Below are 21,849 nucleotides of genomic sequence, written 5' to 3' on the forward strand. Positions count from 1 at the left end.
ATAGCTCTGAACCGAAAGTTAGCAAATACAAAGGTACAGTACCCAATTTCGCCACTAGATGGCAACATAGGACAATATAATACTTTGCACAGAAGTACAGCTACTAGAACACTCACTAGCTAGCTGGCTGCTTATAACGTTAGCTTTGGGCAACAGGGTTAAGTAGCTGGCTAGCTAGGTATTTTCATGAACTAAAGTTCGATTTCCATAGGAGAACAACAAGTGGCTACCTAGCTAATATTTACTCACATGGATTCCTAAATAATTGCTGAGAATATTGAAAATGACTGCAGTTTCTACTGGTCATTGTTTTCAGGCTGCTTGCATTGGCGGATCCCACGCTAAAGCTAGCTAGTTACCCCGGAAGTTTCTAATAACATCTGTATCAAAGATATTTGCAAAACTTTTTGATCCTGCTCTTACTTAAAATGCTCACACCAACGTTGTCCCATTTGGTCGAACAAATAAATGCCCTATTACCAACGCGGTATTGTAAACACATCGATGCCGGTGTGTGTGCTTGTTTGCAGACTTTTTTGTACAGCTTTGACAGTGCTACTGATCGTAGTGGTGGCGCTTGGCTTGCACGTGCAAATTCAGCACACACAACATTCTATAATATAATTGATTTTTTTGACGTGTCAAATTAAAAGCTTATTTGACGCGTCAACTAGTGTTATTTTATGTCTATTTTTTTTATATGCAAAGACCCAAATGGGGTTCCATGGTGGGCAGCAACTTCCTTATATTTGATTGATGGAACAATCCAGCCAATGGCTGCAGCAATAGGCGGCTGTGATTTTGTCAGAGGGAACTTGTTGGTCAGGAGTAAAAGGTCCTGCCCCCAGAGCCATCGTGTCTTTTCTCTTACAGACAAATTACAAGCAAAAACATGTGTTACAGCTGCGCAACCACGGATTTACAACTACAAACCATTTTGCCACAAATTAGATGTTACATTTGTTTCAAAACTCCGAGCTCGCAGATTCGGCATAGGCAAATATTTTTTATTCGTATTGAACGTATTCAAATGTCAATTAAAAATTTTGCGACATTACATTTTTCACACATGATACAAGCTTGCGAAATTAACTAACATTTGTGAATCGTATTTGCAACTACGAATCTCAATGTGAGACCACGAAATTCATCATACAAATTTGCATACTTTAGAATCCAATGTAATCCCAAACCTTTCCTTCAGCACCATTTCGTTTGTGCGCGCCGTGCGTTCACCGCCTGCGAAGCAATGCCAGCGCGTCCCCGCCGTCCGGAGGCAAATGCGGTAGTGATACTTCAGTGGTACTGACGTACTGAAATAAAGGAGGAGAAAATAAGATTGACCCTGCTGAGTGATCGGACATCTCCTAAGCAAAAACAAAACATTTGATCCCCTATTTTTTATCACAGAATATGGACTATGAGACAGATCATACATAGAAGGGTGAGTTGATCTTATTTTGCCATAAAACGAAGCGGTAATGATTACGATGTGGCTGCAGGTTTTTTGCGCCTCCCGTCTCTGTCTCAAAATGGCGAAGAGGCCGTTACAACAACAAGGTTGGGAAATTGATTCTTATAACTAAATAATGACATTATCTTGCCCTGATACATGTATCTTATGTTGCCTCACAGCATTTTTTGTCCATGGCATTTGCAAATTTGGTAACTTGGCTAGTTAGCTCTCACATCGAGTGTGTTTACATGGAACGTTAGTTAGCTGGATTTTAAACATTGCTAGCTAGCGTTAGTATAGCAATTAACCACGGTTCAGTTGGTTCAAATTAAAAGTCGGAAGGTGGAATTATTTATTAAAATCACAGAACTATAACGTTAACTAGCTAAATTCTGTTGAGACGACAATGTCATGTTTGGCGAGAGGACTTTGGCAAGAAAATGCTAACGAACCGCTTCAATTTCGGTCTGAGCTAACCAGCTGCATTACGTTAGCCAACCCGTTAGGTAGGTAGCTAGCTGGTAAGCTGGAAGGGCGTGTTAATTGGTAATTGCTGCAACCTTGTCCCAGGTTGCTAACTAGATAGCTAACGTTACCCGTATAGCTAGCTATTCAAGTTCAAATTCCTTCAATGCTAATAAGCTGCATATTTTAGTTTCACCTTTGCAGTAATGCAAATGTTTAATCTTGCTAAGGAGTTGTCTACTTGTGTAACGTTAACCAGTAACGTTAGCTACCTAGCTAGCCTTTTGGAAAGTCAGCAGACTGCTAATGTCAAGTAAGGTTAGCTAACTATCTAACTGCGGTAGCTAGCAAACTCATTTGCTGTTTACGTTAACTAACTAAATTAGTAACATCAAATACTTTCTGGGTTTGATTCCTTGAGCATATCTTCAAGTCGATCGAGGCTTAAATGGTCTGACTGTCCTAAATAAAACACTCCTTTCATGTGGAGTTCTCCCATTGAGGCCTTGCTTTGGCTGTCGTTCATCATAAATAACGTTACACAGAACGTGGTCCTCTGGTAGGCTGGTGGGGGGGATACCTAGGAAGACAGAGGTCCAACTCCGCAGAAAATCTGTCTTCCTCCAGCAGGTGGGATTTTTGTCGGTGTTTCGCCCACCAAGGAAGGAGTTTTTGTATGGCGCTCAATGAGTGTCGAATTTGGGCCCCCAAAAAATTAATGGCTTATTTTGTCGTAACGCATAAGTTGTTAGGAGTGTACTAATATAAGTAGGACACGTGACATAGGGTCAACTTTGAGACAAAATACTTTATATTGATGGGATGAGGCTATTAGGATCCCCATTAGCCGACGTCAATTGCGACAGCTAGTCTTACTGAGGTTCCGAAAAAGAGATTACAGACAAGACTACCATTTACATACATACATTTAAAAACATTAACATGTAGTGTGTATGCATCTATCAGTTACACATACATGTCAGTACATAATTATAATAATAATAATAATATGCCATTTAGCAGACGCTTTTATCCAAAGAGACTTACAGTCATGTGTGCATACATTTTTACGTATGGGTGGTCCCGGGGATCGAACCCACTACCCTGGCTTTACAAGCACCATGCTCTACCAATTGAGCTACAGAGGACCACGATGCATACATACACACAACAAGTAGGTCACATGGGGGAGAGGCGTTGTGCCATAAGGTGTGTGTTTATTTGTTTTTTAAAACCCGGTTTGCTGTTCACTTGCGCTATATAAGATGGAAGGGAGTTCCATGCACTCATGGCTCTGTATAATACTGTACGTTTCCTTGAGTTTGTTCTGGACCTGGGGACTGTGAAAAGACTGGTGGGGTGTGTGTGTGTGTGTGTGTAAATTGACTATGCAAACAATTAGGAATTTCCAACACATTAATGTTTCTTATAAAAACAAGAAGTGATGCAGCAAAGAGAAACTGGCATGCATAGTATTGATATTAGCCCTCTGATTACAATGAAGAGCAAGACGTGCAGCTCTGTTCTGGGCCAGCTGCAGCTGAACTAGGTCTTTCTTTGCAGCACTTGACCATATGACTAGACAATAATCAAGATAAGATACAACTAGAGCCTGCCGGACTTGCTTTGTGGAGTATGGTGTCAAAAAAGCAGAGCATCTCTTTATTACGGACAGACCTCTCCCAATCTTTACAGCCATTGAATCTATATGTTTTGACCATGACAGTTTACAATCTAAGTTAACACCAAGTCATTTAGTCTCCTCAACTTGTTCAACAGCCACACCATTCATTACCAGATTCAGCTGAGGTCTAGAACTTAAGGAATTATTTCTACCAAATACAGTGCTCTTAGTTTTAGAGATGTTCAGGACCAGTTTATTTGTGGCCACCCATTCCAAAACAGACTGCAGCTCTTTGTTAAGGGTTTCAGTGACTTCATTAGCTGTGGTTGCTGATGCGTATATGGTTGAATCATCAGCATACATGGACACACATGCTTTGTTTAATGCCAGTGGCAGGTAATTGGTAAAAATAGAAAATAGTATAGAGGTCCTAGAGAGCTGCCCTTCAGTACACCACACTTGACATGTTTGACATTAGAGAAGCTTCCATTAAATAACTTTCTGAGTTCTATTAGATAGTTCTGGATCTGGGAAATTCCATAGTAAGGTCAACCTGAGCATAAAAAAATATTAAACTACTTTCATATTTACCTTGAATGTGTGTGTTTTGAAGTACAGACAACAGTTGGCCTTTATATTTTCCAAATGTAGTGTTATTATTACTACAAGGTAGGATACAAAGTTTCAAAATAAGGCTTTTCAGAGAACCAGATTCCATAGCTTTTGGCAATGGCTCACAGAACTTGTTTTGGTACTCACATCTATCCCCCTGTGTTTCTGACCAAGTCGGAAGGTTAATGAAACAATATCAAACTCAATTTAGTCCATTGAGTGCTAGTATATAATTTTATAATCTAGTAAAGATAGAATGCTGATTTGGACAGGCAGTGGCACATCCGTAACGTTTTTGAAGAAAGGTTATTGTAGATGCGTTTAGAGTATGATTGTATTCAAACTTTCTATGCAAAGCTAACTTTTATCAAGGGCTTAGGTGATGTGTGATTGGTTTATTTTCTCTCTTTGTCACTACACGTTCTAAGCATAACGGATGTGACTGTTACGGAAGCTTCATAAAATGATAATGGACTCACTAGTCAGCATCACTGCATAACGCGATCATGATAAAATGTTCATGCACTTACTGCTTCCGAAGTGTATTTATGTTAGCAAGCTAGCTGGCTATCTTAATCTATCGATCTGTGTAAGTGATCCATTTTGGGTGTACTCACGTTCTCATATGAACTGCAATGATGCGTTGTTCTGCTAACCGGAGCATTGCATGTGATCACATGGCATAATAAAGGTCTTAAATTCATAACATAATTAAGGTCTTAAAAATCCATAAGAAACTTTCACCAGTCATGCTGAGTTTGTTTACTTCCTGAGTAAGTACGGGTACAACCAGTGACAATATTGGTCTGTGACTGTGTGGTCTGCCCTGTGGCGTGAGAGGCACTCGCACACTTGAGAACTGCAGCTGTCAAGCCTGAGGTGATTTACGATCTGACAAGAAATGGACTAAAGTGCAAACCCTGTGCCATTGGTAGGTTATAAAATGTCTTTTTTTACCCTTTCACATAATGAAAATGAAGAATGGTTTTAACCCTTCATAGGAAATACATCAACATAATGACATATGGCGGCAGGTAGCTTAGTGGGTAAGAGCGTTGTGCCAGTAACCGAAAGGTCGCTGGTTCTAATCCCCGAGCCGATTAGGTGAAAAATCTGTCGGTGCCCTTGAGCAAGGCACTTAACCCTAATTGCTCCTGTAAGTCGCTCTGGATAAGAGCGTCTGCTAAATGACTAATTATTATTATTATTATTATATAGTAGAGAAGAGTGAGGAATTACATTTACATTTTCGTCATTTAGCAGACGCTCTTATCCAGAGCGACTTACAAATTGGAAAATGAGTGCAGCTAGCTCAAATAAACGTATCAATCGTCAAGGGTTAGGAGTATATCAGTGGAGACTGAGGGGAGGACGGCTCATTATAATGGCTGGAACGGAGTAAATGGAATGGTTTCAAACACATGGAAAATCATGTGTTCGATGTATTTGATACCATTCCGCTCCTGTGGAGTGTATTTGGAAAGTATTTTGATTCCCCTTCCCTTTTTCCACATTTTGTTACGTTACAGCCATATTCTAAAATGGATTATATATATATATATATATATATATATATATATCCACATCAATCTACACACAATACCCCATAATGACAAAGTTAAAACATTTTACATAATTATTCACACCCTTTATGAGACTCGAAATTGAGCTCAGTTGCATCCTGTTTCCATTGATCATCCTTGACATGTTTGTACAACTTGATTGGAGTCCTCCTGTGGTAAATTCAATTGATTGGGCATGATTTGGAAAGGCACACACCTGTCTATATGGTCCCACAGTTGACGGTGCATGTCAGAGCAAAAACCAAGCCATGAGGTCGAAGGAATTGTCCGTAGAGCTCCGAGACAGGATTGTGTCGAGGAACAGATCTGGGGAAGGGTACCAAAACATTTCTGCAACATTGAAGGTCCCCAAGAACACTGTGGCCTCCATCATTCTAAAATGGAATACGTTTGGAACCACCGACTCTTCCTAGAACTGTCCGCCCTGCCAAACTGAGCAATCGGGGGAGAAGGGCCTTGGTCAGGAAGGTGACCAAGAACCTAATGTTCATTCTGACAGAGCTTCAGAGTTCCTCTGTGGAGATTGGAGAACCTTCCAGAAGGACAACCATCTCTGCAGCACTCCACCAATCAGGCCTTTATGGTAGAGTGGCCAGACGGAAGCCACTCCTGGGCGGCAGGTAGCTTAGTGGTTAAGAGCGTTGTGCCAGTATCCGAAAGGTCGCTGGTTCTAATCCCCGAGCCGACTAGGTGAAAAATCTGCCGATGTGCCCTTGAGCAAGGCACTTAACCCTAATTGCTCCTGTAAGTCGCTCTGGATAAGAGCGTCTGCTAAATGACTAAAATGTAAATGTAAAATGTAAGTAAAAGGCACATGACAGCCCGCTTGGAGTTTGCCTAAAGGCACCTAAAGGACTCTCAGACCATGAGAAACAAGATTCTCTGGTCTGATGAAACCAAGATTGAACTCTTTGGCCTGAATAGCAAGTGTCACGTCTGGAGGAAACCTGGCACCATCCCTACGGTGAAGCATGGTGCAGTAGCAGGGACTGGGAGACTAGTCAGGATTGAGGGGGAGAGGAACAGAGCAATGTACAGAGAGATCCTTGATGAAAACCTGTTCCAAAGCGCTCAGGACCTCAGACTGGGGTGAAGGTTCACCTTCGAACAGGACAACAACCCCAAGCACACAGCCAAGACAACACAGGAGTGGCTTCGGGACAAGTCTTTGAATGTCCTTGAGTGGCCCAGCCAGAGCTCCTCACTACTGATGGGGGAGAAAATAGTTACATATCACAATATTCTTATTTTTGAATGCTATTATATCTATATTTGACTCCAAAAAAAATGTGTTTGCTAGGTAGTGTTAGCGAGCACTAGTTGGCTGTACCTGCGCCAAAATTCTGGTATCTTTCATCCTATAGCTTGTTCTCCATCTTTTTAAATAGTGAGCCAGCATTTCAACACTTTTAGTTCCATGACTGATCAAAACGCATGCTCTCTCTTGTCTGTCTGCAGCAGACATATAGTGAGCAATATCAGAATCACCGTTATTCACCAAATACATTTATTTACACATACCCAGAATTTGCCTTCGTGAGAAGGTCCTGCCAGCAATAAACAAACAGAATACAGACACAAGTTCACAGACATACAGAATATACAATATCGGAACAGTAAACATAAAACAAAACTCTGGAGCATCAAATGGTTTGGAACATCAAATCGCAATAAAATTGCAGTATGAAATCGCAATACATATAGAGTCATGAGAATCGCAATACGTATCGTATCGGCACCTACTGTAAGTATCGTGATAATGTCGTATCGTGAGGTCTCTGGCAATTCCCAGCCCTACTCCTCAGTCCTGCACTGTCAGCTGTCTGGACGACTACTGCTCTCTGGCGCACACACATACGTACGGATCCACACACACACACAGATCCCACGCATGCAAACAGTTCTACAAAAAGGATGGCCCCCCTCATAAACGCTTGTAAGCATGTGTGCACGCACACACAGACACACACACAGACACACACACTCAGACAGACTCTTGGTGGTCTAGCCACTAAGCAGCTTATAGCCACTGTCACCCTAGGTGCCAGCAGTCTTATGGCTCAGGATGGACATGCTTTGCTGCAGAACCACAAATGGCTGTGTTGGATTTGTTTCTGTTTATTAGTAGATTAGGCTACCCTATCAATATATGCCATGCTATTAGCCTAAACCTGTTCCACACCTGTCAGTCAGAGGCCAGAATGAGAGGAGCAGATATCATTGTTTGTGTACCGTGTTGATTTCTAGTCTAATCATTTTTCTGTCAATAACTGTATACTAATTGAATCTTTCCTCCTCGCTCTCCCTCCACCTCTTTGTTGTTTTGCTCTCTCCCCTCATTCTCTCTCCCTCTGTCTCTCTCGCCCTTGTATCCGGCCCTCTGTGTGGAGCACCGGTTGTAGTCTGAGGACTGAGCAACTGACCGAGGGACCTGAGGATCCCCCTACACCATCACCCCCAGTCTCACTCGTCTCCCCCAGAGGGCGAGAGCAGCCACTACAGCCATCATGGTGCTGTCACAGAGACAACGAGATGAACTGTGAGTACACACACACACGACACTTGTAGTTTAGGCCTGCGTTTGTTTTCATAAAAAGAGATTGACAGGAAATCTCTATGGGCTCAGTGAGGCCCTACTCTACTGTTTACAATGCAGGGGGAATGTTCGGTGTGTGTAATCTGTTCGTGCAGTCATGGAAATCCAGGAAAAGTCATGGAAAATGACTTGTTTTCCAGGTTTGGAAAAGTTTTAGACAATTATAAAAAGTATTTGAAAAGGCATGAAAATTAATTTAATAATTTCTGTTAATGAACAAAAATATAAACGCAACATGCAACAATTTCAACAATTTTACTGAGTTACAGTGCATATACGGAAATCAATCAATTTAAATAAATTCACTAGGACCTAATCTATGGATTTCACATGATTGGGCAGGAGCGCAGCCATAGGTGGGCTTGGAGCCAGGCCCAGCCACTGGGGAGCCAGGCCCAGCCACTGGGGAGCCAGGCCCAGCCATTGGGGAGCCAGGCACAGCCACTGGGGAGCCAGGCACAGCCACTGGGGAGCCAGGCACAGCCAATCAGAATATGATTTTCCCCACAAAAGGGCTTTGTTACAGACAGAAATAGTCCTCAGTTTCATCAGCTGTCTGGGTGGCTGGTCTTAGACAATCCCGCAGGTGAAGAAGCCGGATATGGAGGTCCTGGGCTGGCATGGTTACACGTGGTCTGCGGTTGTGAGGCCGGTTGGACGTACTGCCAAATTTTGTAAAACGACATTGGAGGCGGCTTATGGTAGAGAAATGAACATTCAATTCTCTGGCAACAGCACTGGTGGACATTCCTGCAGTCACATGCTAATTGCACGCTCCCTCAACTTCTGTGCCATTGTGTTGTGTGACAAAACTGCACATTTTAGTGGCCTTTTATTGTCCCCAGCACAAGGTGCACCTGTGTAATGATCATTACATTTACATTTACACCATTTAGCATACGCTCTTATCCAGAGCGACTTACAAATTGGTGGGATAACCACTTTTTAAAAATTATTTTTTTATGGGGGGTGGGGGAAGAAGGATTACTTTTATACTATTCCAGGTATTCCTTAAAGAGGTAGGGTTTCAAGTGTCTCCGGAAGGTGGTCAGTGGAAGGTGGTCAGTGACTCCGCTGTCCTCTCGTCGTGAGGGAGCTTGTTCCACCATTGGGGTGCCAGAGCAGCGAATAGCTTTGACCCTCGTTTGGGTGTAGGGTCTGATCAGAGCCTGAAGGTAAGGAGGTGCCGTTCCCCTCACAGCTCCGTAGGCAAGCACCATGGTCTTGTAGTAGATGCGAGCCTCAACTGGAAGCCAGTGGAGTGTGCGGAGGAGCGGGGTGACATGAGAGAACTTGGGAAGGTTGAACACCAGACGGGCTGTAGCGTTCTGGATAAGTTGAAGGGGTTTAATGGCACAGGCAGGGAGCCCAGCCAACAGCGGTAATCCAGACGGGAGATGACAAGTGCCTGGATTAGGACCTGTGCTGCTTTCTGTGTAAGGTAGGGTCGTACTCTGCGAATGTTGTAGAGCATGAACCTGCGGGATCGGGTCACCGCTTTGATGTTAGCGGAGAACGACAGGGTATTGTCCAGGGTCACGCCCAAGGTTCTTTGCACTCTGGGAGGAGGACACAATGGAGTTGTCAACCGTGATGGCGAGATCATGGAGCGGGCAGTCCTTCCCCGGGAGGAAGAGCAGCTCCGTCTTGCCGAGGTTCAGCTTGAGGTGGTGATCCGACATCCACACTGATATGTCTGCCAGACATGCAGAGATGCGATTCGCCACCTGGTTATCGGAAGGGGGGAAAGGAGAAAATGAATTGTGTGTCGTCTGCATAGCAATGATAGGAGAGACCATGTGAGGATATGACAGAGCCAAGTGACTTGGTGTATAGACAGAATAGGAGAGGGCCTAGAACTGAGCCCTGGGGGACACCAGTGGTGAGAGCACGTGGTGCGGAGACAGATTCTCGCAATCTAAGAGTGAGCAGCGCCGGAGATGCCCAACTCGGAGAGGGTGGAGAGGAGGATCTGATGGTTCACAGTATCAAAGGCAGCGGATAGGTCTAGAAGGATAAGAGCAGAGGAGAGAGAGTTAGCTTTAGCAGTGCGGACAGCCTCCGTGACACAGGAGCAGTCTCAGTTGAATGACCAGTCTTGAAACCTGACTGGTTTGGATCAAGAAGGTCATTCTGAGAGGGATAGCAGGAGAGTTGGCAAGAGACAGCACGCTCAAGAGTTTTGGAGAGAAAATAAAGAAGGGATACTGGTCTGTAGTTGTTGACATCGGAGGGATCGAGTGTTGGTTTTTTGAGGAGGGGTGCAACTCTCGCTCTCTTGAAGACCATGGCCAGCGGTCAAGGAAGAGTTGATGAGCGAGGTGAGGTAAGGGAGAAGGTCTCCGGAAATGGTCTGGAGAAGAGAGGAGGGGATAGGGTCAAGCGGGCAGGTTGTTGGGCGGGCGGCCGGCCGTCACAAGTTGCAAGATTTAATCTGGAGAGAGAGGGGAGAAAGAAGTCAAAGCATAGGGTAGGGCAGTGTGAGCAGGACCAGCAGTGTCATTTGACTTAATAAATGAGGGTTGGATGTCGTCAACCTTCTTTTCAAAATGGTTGACGAAGTTGTCCACAGAGAGGGATGAGGCAGGGGGAGGAGGAGGGGGATTCAGCAGGGAGGAGAAGGTGGCTAAGAGCTTCCTAGGGTTAGAGGCAGAGGCTTGACATTTAGAGTTGTAGAAAGTGGCTTTAGCAGCGGAAACAGGAAGAGAATGTAGAGAGGAGGGAGTGAAAAAATGACAGGTCCGCAGGGAGTCTAGTTTTCCTCCATTTCCGCTCGGCTGCCCGGAGCCCTCTTCTGTGAGCTCGCAATGAGTCGTCAAGCCACGGAGCAGGAGGGGAGGACCGAGCCGGCCGGGAGGATAGGAGACATAGAGATTCAAAAGATGCAGGAGGAGAGGAGGGTTGAGGAGGGAGAATGATTTAGCAGAGGGAAGAGATGATATGATGGAAGGGGAGAGAGTAGCGGGAGAGAGAGAGCGACGGTTGCGACGGCACATTACCATTGGAGTAGGGCAGAGTGAGTAGTGTTGGAGAAGAGCGAGAGAGAAAAGGATACAAAGTAGTGGTCAGAGACTTGGAGGGGAGTTACAGTGAGATTAGTAGAAGAACAGCATCTAGTAAAGATGAGGTCAAGCGTATTGCCTGCCTTGTGAGTAGGGGAGGGGGGGGGGGGGGGGGGGGTGAGAGGGTGAGGTCAAAAGAGGAATGGAGTGGAAAGAAGGAGGCAGAGAGAAATTAGTCGAAGGCAGACGTAGGGAGGTTAAAGTCACCCAGAACTGTGAGGGGTGAGCCATCCTCAGGAAATAAACGTATCAAGGCGTACAGCTCATTGATGAACTCTCCAAGGGAACCTGGAGGGCAATAAATGACAAGGATGTTAAGCTTGAATGGGCTAGTGACTGTGACAGCATGGAATTAAAATGAGATAGACAGATGGGTCAGGGGGAAAAGAGAGAATGTCCATTTGGGAGAGATGAGGATTCCTGTGCCACCGCCGCGCTGACCAGATGCTCTCGGGGTATGCGAAAACACATGGTCAGACGAGGAAAGAGCAGTAAGAGTAGCAGTGTTTTCTGTGGTAGTCCATGTTTCCGTCAGCGCCAGGAAGTCGAGGGACTGGAGGGTAGCATTGGCTGTGATGAACTCTGCCTTGTTGGCCGCAGAACGGCAGTTCCAGAGACTGCCAGAGACCTGGAACTCCACGTGGGTCGTGCACGCAGGGACCACCAGATTAGAGTGGCAGCAGCCACGCGGTGAAGCGTTTGTATGGCCTGTGCAGAGAGGAGAGAACAGGGATAGACAGACACATAGTTGACAGGCTACAGAAAAAGGCTACAATAATGCAAAGATCGGAATGAAATGAACTAAACATCTGGGAAAGCGAGAGAGCAGGGCCTCCCTCACTTACGTTTCACTGAAACACTCAAATATAACTCTCCCAACTTCCACTTTAGAAATTATAATTGTTGTAAACTACAGCGTTTCAATATTTTCTAGGAATAGACTCTAACTTAGTTTATTCAGCTAGCTAATTGGTACAGTATTCTTCTGTGAAAACCGTCCAGGGCACCGAATCCTATGACGCCATAGCCAACTAGCATGCCAGCCTCCAATAACACGGTTTAGCACCAATACTTGGTTACAACAAACCAGTGTGTTAACACGCCAAACAGATCATTTGTGTCCGTGTCTAACGTTGTGTAAAGTTTTGGGTTAGTTTTGACAGTTTGAGTGAGTACGTCGTCAACTTATTCAGCCATTAGTTAGCTAGAATAGTTAGCATACTAGCTAGCCATTGCTCTCTGCCAACGAACCACCCCTCTTCCGAAGGCACGAAACACACAGAGCGAGCCAAGCTAACGTTAACTAGTCACCCATGTCCCGAATTCCCTTGAACGACTCTTGTTACCAGTATGTAAAAACAAAAAATAAATGTAGGTTATAACTTACCCTTAGTAGCTACTGTTAGCCAGTTAAGTGCAAAGCTAGCCACTTAATCGATTCAGCCAGTTCGCTTCTGTGCCAACGGAGAGAAAGCGTCTCCAAATATTGCAGCTAGGTCGTTCTAGCTATTGTTTAGTTAGCTATCCTGGTAGCAACAAGGTAGCTATATTTTCGAGTACAGTAGCTACTAATTACCTAACGTTAATGCTTCAGATAATGAGGTTAGAAAAACAGCTGAATGGTAGGTAGCTAGCTGGCATAATTACAGGTACTCTTAAGCGTGAAATAACATTGGAAACAACTATCCACAGTTGCTAATAGTTACCAGTAGCTACCCGCTAGGGTAATCAGCTTCTTGATATGCCACACCTGTCAGGTAGATGGATTATCTTGGCAAAGGAGAAATGCTCATTAACATGGATGTAAACACATTTGTGCACAACATTTAAGAGAAATAAGCTTTTTGTGCGTATGGAACATTTCTGGGATCTTTTATTTCAGCTCATGAAACAGGGGACCAACACTTTACATATATTTTTATTTATTTTTTATATGCCATTTAGCAGACGCTTTTATCCAAAGCGACTTACAGTCATGCGTGCATACATTTTTTTGTTTTGTTTGTGTATGGGTGGTCCCGGGGATCGAGGCCACTACCTTGGCGTTACAAGCGCCGTGCTCTACCAGCTGAGCTACAGAGGACCACATGTTGCATTTTATTAGATAATTCTTAAATGGAAGAAGTTTGGAACCACCAAGACTCTTCCTATAGCTGGACGCTTGGCCAAACTGAGCAATTGGGGTAGAAGGGCCTTGGTCAGGGAAGTGACCAAGAACTCGATGGTCACTCTGACAGAGCTCCAGAGTTCTTCTGTGGAGATGGGAGAACCTTCCAGAAGGACCACCATCTCTGCAGCACTCCACCAATCAGGCCTTCATGGTAGAGTGGCCAGACGGAAGCCACTCCTCAGTAAAAGGCACATGACAGCCCACTTGGAGTTTACCAAAAGGCACCTAAAGGACTCTCAGACCATGAGAAGGTCTGTAGCTCAGTTGGTAGAGCATGGCGCTTGCAACGCCAGGGTTGTGGGTTCGTTTCCCACGGTGGGCCAGTATGAAAATGTATGCACTCACTAACTATAAGTCGCTCTGGATAAGAGCGTCTGCTAAATGACTAAAATGAATCTCAAATGTAATGAGAAACAAGATTCTCTGGTCTGATGAAACCAAGATTTAACTTTTTGGCCTGAATGCCAAGAGTCACGTCTGGAGGTAACCTGCCACCATCCCTACGGTGAAACATGGTGGTGGCAGCATCATGCTGTGGGGATGTTATTCAACGGCAGGGACAGGGACACTAGTCAGGATCGAGGGAAAGATGAACGGAGCAAAGTACAGAGAACCTTGATGAAAACCTGCTCAGGACCTCAGACTGGGGCGAAGGTTCACCTTCCAACAGGACAACCACCCTAAGCACACAGCAAAGACAATGCAGGAGTAGCTTCGGGACAAGTCTCTGAATGTCCTTGAGTGGCCCAGCCAGAGCCCGTTCTTGAACCTGATCGAACATCTCTGGAGAGACCTGAAAATGGCTGTGCAGCGACACTCCCCATCCAACCTGACAGAGCTTAAGAGGATCTGCAGAGAAGAATGGGAGGAACTCCCCAAATACAGGTGTGCCAAGCTTGTAGCGTCATACCCAAGAAGACTCGAGGCTGTAATCGCTGCCAAAGGTGCTTCAACAAAGTACTGAGTAAAGGGTCTGAATACTTATGTAAATGTGATACTTCAGTGTTTTTGCTTTGTCATTATGGGGTATTGTGTGTAGATTGAGGGGGGGAAAACTATTGAATCAATTTTAGAATAAGGCTGTAACGTAACAATGTGGAAAAAGTGAAGTGGTCTGAATACTTTCCGAATGCACTGCATTTGACAAAGGTAAGTGTCATAAACTGCAGAATATGCTCATTCTGATACTATAAAGGCATCAAACCGTTTTACTTGCGTGTGACTCTGAAGGAGGATTTTATAAAGTGATCCTTTTCCTGCATCTTTCAATTACAAGATGCGCCCATCTCTTCATGTACAATTTGACACTGAAAATACTGTCACTCATCAGACTATTGTCAATTTAGTCTTGTCTATAGGCTCTCTTATTATGTGTGAAATTAGTTTTGGTATAGTTTAGGTGTAGTTTCGACGGGCTGACTGGCATCATTTTGTTTCCCCTTGCTCATCAACTTTGAGTCAATGATTTGTATTGCATTATTCTAAAGGCCTACTGCAACACGTAGCATGTTTTCGTTTCCCTTACAATAAATGTGATTAGCGTTATAGTAAATAGAACAGTCCCGTAACAGCTTATTTTTACAAAGTAAAAGAGAATGTATCAACCCACAAGGCGTGCGGTCAAATTAATAAGATGACTGCCAACGATGATCAATAGGCATAATACAAACTCATCGTTACACTATTGATGTTCTAAATTAAATCAACCTCTTCACCCTCCTTATCGTTCAGTTAGGCCTAATTAAAAATTTGATTGTGAAGTAACGTGCACAATTATCGCCCATTCATCCATTTGTCATCCTTTCAGTGGGCTGCCATCGTTTGCTTCCCTTCGTTCATCAACTCGGATAGAGTCAAGGAGATGTTTTGCATTATTCTAAAAGCCTACTGCAACACCTATCATGTTTTCATTTCCCTTTACAATACATGTTATTAGTAATAGCGTTCTAGTAGATAAAACAGTCCCGTAAAATGTCAAATAAAATTATATCAACCCACAAGGCACGCAGTCAATTTATTTGCTATAAACATGAGCGCCAAAGCTGATAAATATGCAAATCATTACACTATTGTCTTTCTAAATTAAATCAACCTCGTCATGCAGTTGGGCCTAATTTTTAATACAATTGTGAAGTAATGTGCACAATTATCATCCATTTGTCATTCATTCAGTGAGGAAAGCGACTCATTAGCGCCTGGCTGTGTACCAACGTCCTACAGCGCATTGTCTTGGCAGGTTAAGTTGGCAATAGGTATGAGAAGAAAAATGGTAAAAACGCTCAATGCTTTTTCTGTTTGTGATTTCAATATCCTGACAAATGAGCAATGTAAAATACAACCATTTAGGAAAAGTCTGGGAAGGAGCAGGACATTGCTTTTTTGGGGGGCTTTTTATATTTACAAAATCAGATGTCAGTGGCCTTTGGCAGTTCTAGAGACAATTGTTGTGTGCCATTCAGAGGGTGAATGGGCAAGACAAAATATTGAAGTGCCTTTGAACGGGGTATGGTAGTAGGTGCCAGGCGCATCGGGGGTTTGGTCGTGTGGCTCTGCAGTGTAGTAGAGTTCTGTAGCTCTGCAGACAGGAAACAGCCTGTGGAAACATACTGCTCTCTGATGGCACACTGGGCCAAAGGTTGACCTCATAGACACACCACATTCTCTCTCTGAAAGAAATAGTGTGCACAGCCGCATACATACTTGCATTCTCTCTCTCCGACACACTCACTCATACAGGTTACACTTGAGTGCTGATGATGTCACCGCCTAAACTTAGAGCTGCTGCTCATAAAACATTTAGCCCACATCAGAGAACAGAACCATGCTGCCACTCAGTGTGAGTGTGTGTACAACTGTGTGTGTGTGTGTGTGTGTGTGCGATCTGCTTCTTCTGAGTGTTCCAGCAGTCTGCATGTTTCCATGACAACCAGAAACACTGGGTGTGATTCATTCTTCAGCATTGTTTTCCTAGAGGAAACGTTTCACTGGACACACACACTTTGCTGATACAGTATTTAAGGAGGAATAGTAACTAACTGCAGCACACCTGTCTGTCTGGCAGAAGCTCTGCTGCAGTTAGTTACTATTCCTCCTTAAATACTGTATCAGCAAAAGTGTGTGTGTCCACATCTCTTTCTGTCTTAAGGTGGAACTGAGATTTATTTTAAGGTGGAGCTGCTGATATTGCTGTTGTCAGCAGAGGTCCCACAATTTAGCCACGACTCAGTCACAGAGCATGGAAAACACTGACTGAATGAAATATGCTCGGCTGAAACTGTAATGGTGCACTAAGTGAAAATGTAAGTTACAGATGTTGTTACATACCCGGCATGATTATGACGACTGAAAACCTTGGAATATAATGTGCGTGTTGACAGATGGGGTTTTGTTCTCTCTCTCTCCTCTCGCTCTCCTCTCTCTTTCCCAGAAACCGAGCGATCGGAGACTACCTCCGCTCAAATGGCTATGAAGAAGCCTATTCCACCTTCAAGAAAGAGTCTGAGTTAGATATGGCAAGAGCACGCACACACTAACTTACCCCAAAACTGCCACACTAACCTATTCTTTGATTTCCTTGCAATTATTTGAAACCTAGAGATCACTCTCTCTCATTTTTCAATTTCTGTCTCCCACTCCCTCTGTTCCCCAGAATGAGGAGTTAGATAAGAAGTACGCTGGTCTTTTGGAAAAGAAATGGACCTCAGTCATCAGATTACAGAAAAAGGTGAGTGTTGACGTCATGTTTGTAGTGTTATGGTGTTTGGTGTGTGTGTGTGTTTGATGATTTTAAATCCCAGATTGGAATTGCACATGTTTTTAAACCTGCTCTTTTAAGATCTTATGCACTTTGCACCATTGTAACAGTTGTTATGTTTTATTTTGTGTTGTCTCATGTGTTTACTATATGTAGGATGCTTTCTTGGCCAGGGCTCACTTGTAAAAGAGATGTAAATCTCAATGTGACCTCTGGTTAAATAAAGGATCAATAAAAAAATCTGTGTATATCTGGAGTATGAGTGAAATAACTCTGTTGGAAAACAATGAACAACCAACTGAACTATCACCTCTTCTACTCTTGCGTTGTTCTCATCTTTTCCACACCTTTATCTTCTCACTCCCCTACCTCCCCCCGCACCTTTCTCCCATCCCTCTCTCTCTCTCTCTCCCCCTCCCCCCCTCTCCCCTCTCCCCCAGGTGATGGAGCTGGAGTCGAAGCTGAACGAGGCCAAGGAGGAGATGACTCTAGGGGGTCCGGTGGCCCAGAAGAGGGACCCTAAGGAGTGGATCCCCCGTCCCCCAGAGAGATACGCCCTAAGCGGCCACCGCTCCCCCGTCACACGGGTCATCTTCCACCCTGTCTTCTCCGTCATGGTCACCGCTTCTGAGGACGCCACCATCAAGGTCTGTATGTGTGCGGAGTGTGCACGTGTCAATCATTTTCTAAGATCTTGGTTTAAAAGTACTGCAAATGTGTATGTGTACCAGGGAGATATAGGCATATATAAGATCCACGTTTATTTTATCTAGCACACATACAGTTGCGGCCAAATATATTGGCACCCTTGCACTTTTCTTAAATAATTCCCTATTTCTTCTCAAATAAGTTGAAATTGAAATAATAATTGGTCTCCACACCTTGTTGGATTTTCAACATTGCAGAACCAGTGAAAATGGTCAAACCAATAAACTTAAGTGTACAAATTTAGTTTAGAAAATAAAGACATGGACAAAACTGTTGGTAAACATAGGACGACTCGACTGCTGAAGGGCACACAAGAAAGCCTGATTTGATTGAACTTCTCAAAAACCCACCTAAACCAGCCTAAATCCGGGGGAAATTTTCTGTGACCCAATTAAACAAAATTGTAGCTCTTGGTTGTACAGATCAGCGCTGTTTACCGACGACTAAATTAATAATTCTATAAAAAGAACACCCTCCCTACAATCAAACATGGAGGTTTGATAATGCTGTGGGTTTGCTTTTGTCACATCTCATACTAGGGGCCTTGAACATGCACAAGGCATCATGAAATGAGGAGATTATCAGGTGTCTTGGAGTCCAATGTTCAACCCAGTGTCCATTTTGAAGGTTGTGGGTGTTCCAGCAGGACAACGACCCCAAACACACATCAAAATGCACCCAAGAATGGTTTAAGAAGAAACACTGGATTGTTCTGGAGTGGCCAGCAAAGAGTCCAGATCTGAATCACATCCAAAACCTATGGCGCGATCAGAAAACAGCAGTTGGTGAAGGGCACCCCTCAAACATTAAAGAATTAGTGCATTGTGCTGCTGAAGAGTGGGCCAAATTGCCAGTAGAAAGGTGCAGCAAGCTCATTGAAGGGTACAGGAAGTGTTTGCCTGCAGTTATCTAGGCCAAAGGCTGTGCAACCAGGTACTAGCTCTGGGGTGCCAATAACTTTGGCCATGCCATTGTGTTTATTTTCTCAATTAAAATTGTAAACTTATGTTTATAAAAATTAAATTGGTTCTGCAATATTGAAAATCCAATATTTTATTCAGTTTCAACTTATTTAAAGAGAAATAGAGAATTATCTACGAAAAGTGCAAGGGTGCCAATATATTTGGCCGCAGCTGAATGTCAGTGACTGGCGCATTAGTTCTCTGCTCCTGCTATAACTGCTGTTCCTCCCCTTCATCTTCTCGATATCCTCTCGCTCTTCTACTCTGGCTCTATTGCTCTCATTTTCTCTATCTCTGCCCTTCCACTCTCCCGCTCTATTGCTCTCCTTTTCACTCCCCCCTTCTCTCTTTCCTTGTCTTTTGTGCTTTGTCACTGCTTATCTACGTCGAGATGGGGTAATGCTCTGGGAACCGGCGCAATGCTGGCAGAGCATGGAGCACTGCACCCTGGGATACATGCGACTCTCATCCTGCTCTCTCTCTCTTAACTTCTTCCTTTCTCTCATCTCTCTTTCCTGCTTGCTCGCTCTCTTCTTTCTTTTTATTTCTCTCTTTTTCACACTCACTCATATGCATTGACCCAGAGAAAGTTTATTGCCCTGTCATGTTGGAAAATTTTTCAAAGTAATTAACCGAATAACTGTGTGTTTGTGTTTCGTGTGTGTGCGCATCTCTCTCTCTAGGTGTGGGACTATGAGGCAGGGGACTTTGAGCGGACACTGAAGGGCCATACAGACTCTGTCCAGGACATCTCCTTTGACCAGACGGGCAAGCTGCTGGCCTCCTGTTCTGCAGACATGACCATCAAGTTGTGGGACTTCCAGGGCTTTGAGTGCATCCGCACCATGCACGGTGAGGGCACTGGGGTGTCTGTGTCTGGTTGTGTGTTCCTCCAAGTTGCTTAACAGCAAACAAGCACTATTAACTAATGTGTACATACCTACACTGTTGTTACAGTGTACTTACGTGATTACTGCCATATAAATATAATTATTCTATATCTTTGGTTACTACAATGTAATTACGGTGATGTACTATGTATTGTAAAGTGGGCTTACTGATGTCCCTTTCCTGCTTTCTCCCCTATCTGTCTGTCTGTCTGTCTGTTTCAGGTCATGACCACAACGTGTCGTCTGTAGCGATCATGCCCAACGGAGACCACATAGTCTCCGCCTCCAGAGACAAGACCATCAAGATGTGGGAGGTGGCCACTGGGTGAGACACACACTTATCTCACTTATCAGGTGCTGAAATACTGTATCTCCTGTTATATTAGTCCAGTGAAGGGAGGTTCGAACATATACACAGACTGACACATTCTGGTGTCCAGTATTCCGGTTTTGCTGGAGAGGTGTGTGTGTGTGTGTGTGTGTCTAGCTACACTAAATGATCAAAAGTATGTGGACACCTGCTCGTCGAACATCTCATTCCAAAATCACGGGCATTAATATGGAGTTGGTCCTCCCTTTGCTGCTCTAACAGCCTCCACTCTTCTGGAAAGGCTTTTCACTAGATTTTGGAACATTGCTGCGGGGACTTGCTTCCATTCAGCCACAAGAGCATTAGTGAGGTCGGCCACTGATGTTGGGCGATTAGGCCTGGCTCGCAGTCGGCGTTCCAATTCATCCCAAAGGTGTTCGATGGGGTTGAGGTCAGGGCTCTGTGCAGGCCAGTCAAGTTCTTCCACACCAATCTCGACAAACCAATTCTGTATGGACCTCGCTTTATGCATGGGGGCATTGTTATACTGAAACAGGAAAGGGCTTTCGCCGAACTGTTGCCACAAAGTTGAAAGCAGAGAATCGTCTAGAATGTCATTGTATGCTGTAGCGTTAAGATTTCCCTTCAATGGAACTAAGGGACCTAGTCTGAACCATGAATAAAAGCCCCAGACCATTATTCCTCCTCCACCAAACTTTACAGTTGGCATTGTGCATTGGCATCCGCCATACCCAGATTCGTCCGTCGGACTGCCAGATGGTGAAGCGTGATTCATCCCTCCAGAGAACGCGTTTCCACTGCTCCAGAGTCCAATGGTGGCAAGCTTTTACACCACTCCAGCCGACACTTGGCATTGCGCATGGTGATTTTAGGCTTGTGTGCGGATGCTCGGCCATGGAAACCCATTTCATGAAGCTCCCGAAAAACCGTTTTTGTGCTGACTTTATTTTCAGCGGCAGTTTGGAACTCTGTAGTGAGAGTTTCAACCGAGGACAGACGTTTTTTACTCGCTTCAGCACTTGGCGGTCCCTTGATTTTACACACCTGTCAGCAACGGGTGTGGCTGAAATAGCCGAATCCACTAATTTGAAGGGGTGTCCACATACTTTTGTATATAGTGTATGTGTGTGTGTATATATAACTGGCGACGTGTTTCTTTTTCTAGGTATTGTGTGAAGACGTTTACAGGCCACAGGGAATGGGTGAGGATGGTCCGGCCCAACCAGGATGGTTCTCTGATTGCCAGCTGTTCCAACGACCAGACGGTGCGTGTGTGGGTGGCCAACTCCAAGGAGTGTAAGGCTGAGCTACGGGAGCACGAACACGTGGTGGAGTGTATCGCCTGGGCCCCCGATACCGCTCACCCCACTATCCTGGAGGCTACTGGCTCAGAGGTGAGGAGAACCTCTAAACTATGTGAAGTATTTTGAAGTGATGAAGCATGTTTTTCGGCAATACAACTGCTTTTTTCATGCTGATAAGCATCCCCCACCCCCACCCCCTCTCTGTAGAGTAAGAAGAGTGGGAAGCCCGGTCCATTCCTTATCTCTGGCTCTAGAGATAAGACCATCAAGATGTGGGACATCAGCACTGGCATGTGCCTTATGACTCTGGTTAGTGTGTGTGTGTGTGTATG

The 21,849-nt window shown here is 44.4% G+C and overlaps 1 protein-coding gene across 3 annotated transcripts in view; it reads left to right on the top strand.

Moving 5' to 3' along the window:
- The first annotated feature begins 882 nt into the window (after positions 1-882).
- LOC311135955 (lissencephaly-1 homolog B-like) overlaps positions 883-21,849 on the top strand; it is a 31,832-nt gene continuing 10,865 nt past the window's right edge. Inside the window, exons 1-9 of one of the 3 annotated variants that reach the window (XM_084169999.1) lie at positions 883-1,444; positions 8,143-8,279; positions 16,996-17,080; positions 17,218-17,292; positions 17,763-17,969; positions 19,676-19,844; positions 20,105-20,207; positions 21,379-21,607; positions 21,725-21,826. In XM_084169999.1, the coding sequence (XP_084026125.1) occupies positions 8,248-8,279; positions 16,996-17,080; positions 17,218-17,292; positions 17,763-17,969; positions 19,676-19,844; positions 20,105-20,207; positions 21,379-21,607; positions 21,725-21,826 (1,002 nt within the window). In that variant the 5' untranslated portion in view covers positions 883-1,444; positions 8,143-8,247. Of the gene's footprint in view, positions 1,445-8,130; positions 8,280-16,995; positions 17,081-17,217; positions 17,293-17,762; positions 17,970-19,675; positions 19,845-20,104; positions 20,208-21,378; positions 21,608-21,724; positions 21,827-21,849 lie in introns of all 3 variants that reach the window. The other 2 variants (XM_084169998.1, XM_084170000.1) reach the window with 2 other exon arrangements.

The sequence above is a fragment of the Coregonus lavaretus genome, assembly GCF_964263955.1.
Source record: "Coregonus lavaretus genome assembly, chromosome: 10".
Taxonomy (NCBI): Eukaryota; Metazoa; Chordata; class Actinopteri; order Salmoniformes; family Salmonidae; genus Coregonus; species Coregonus lavaretus.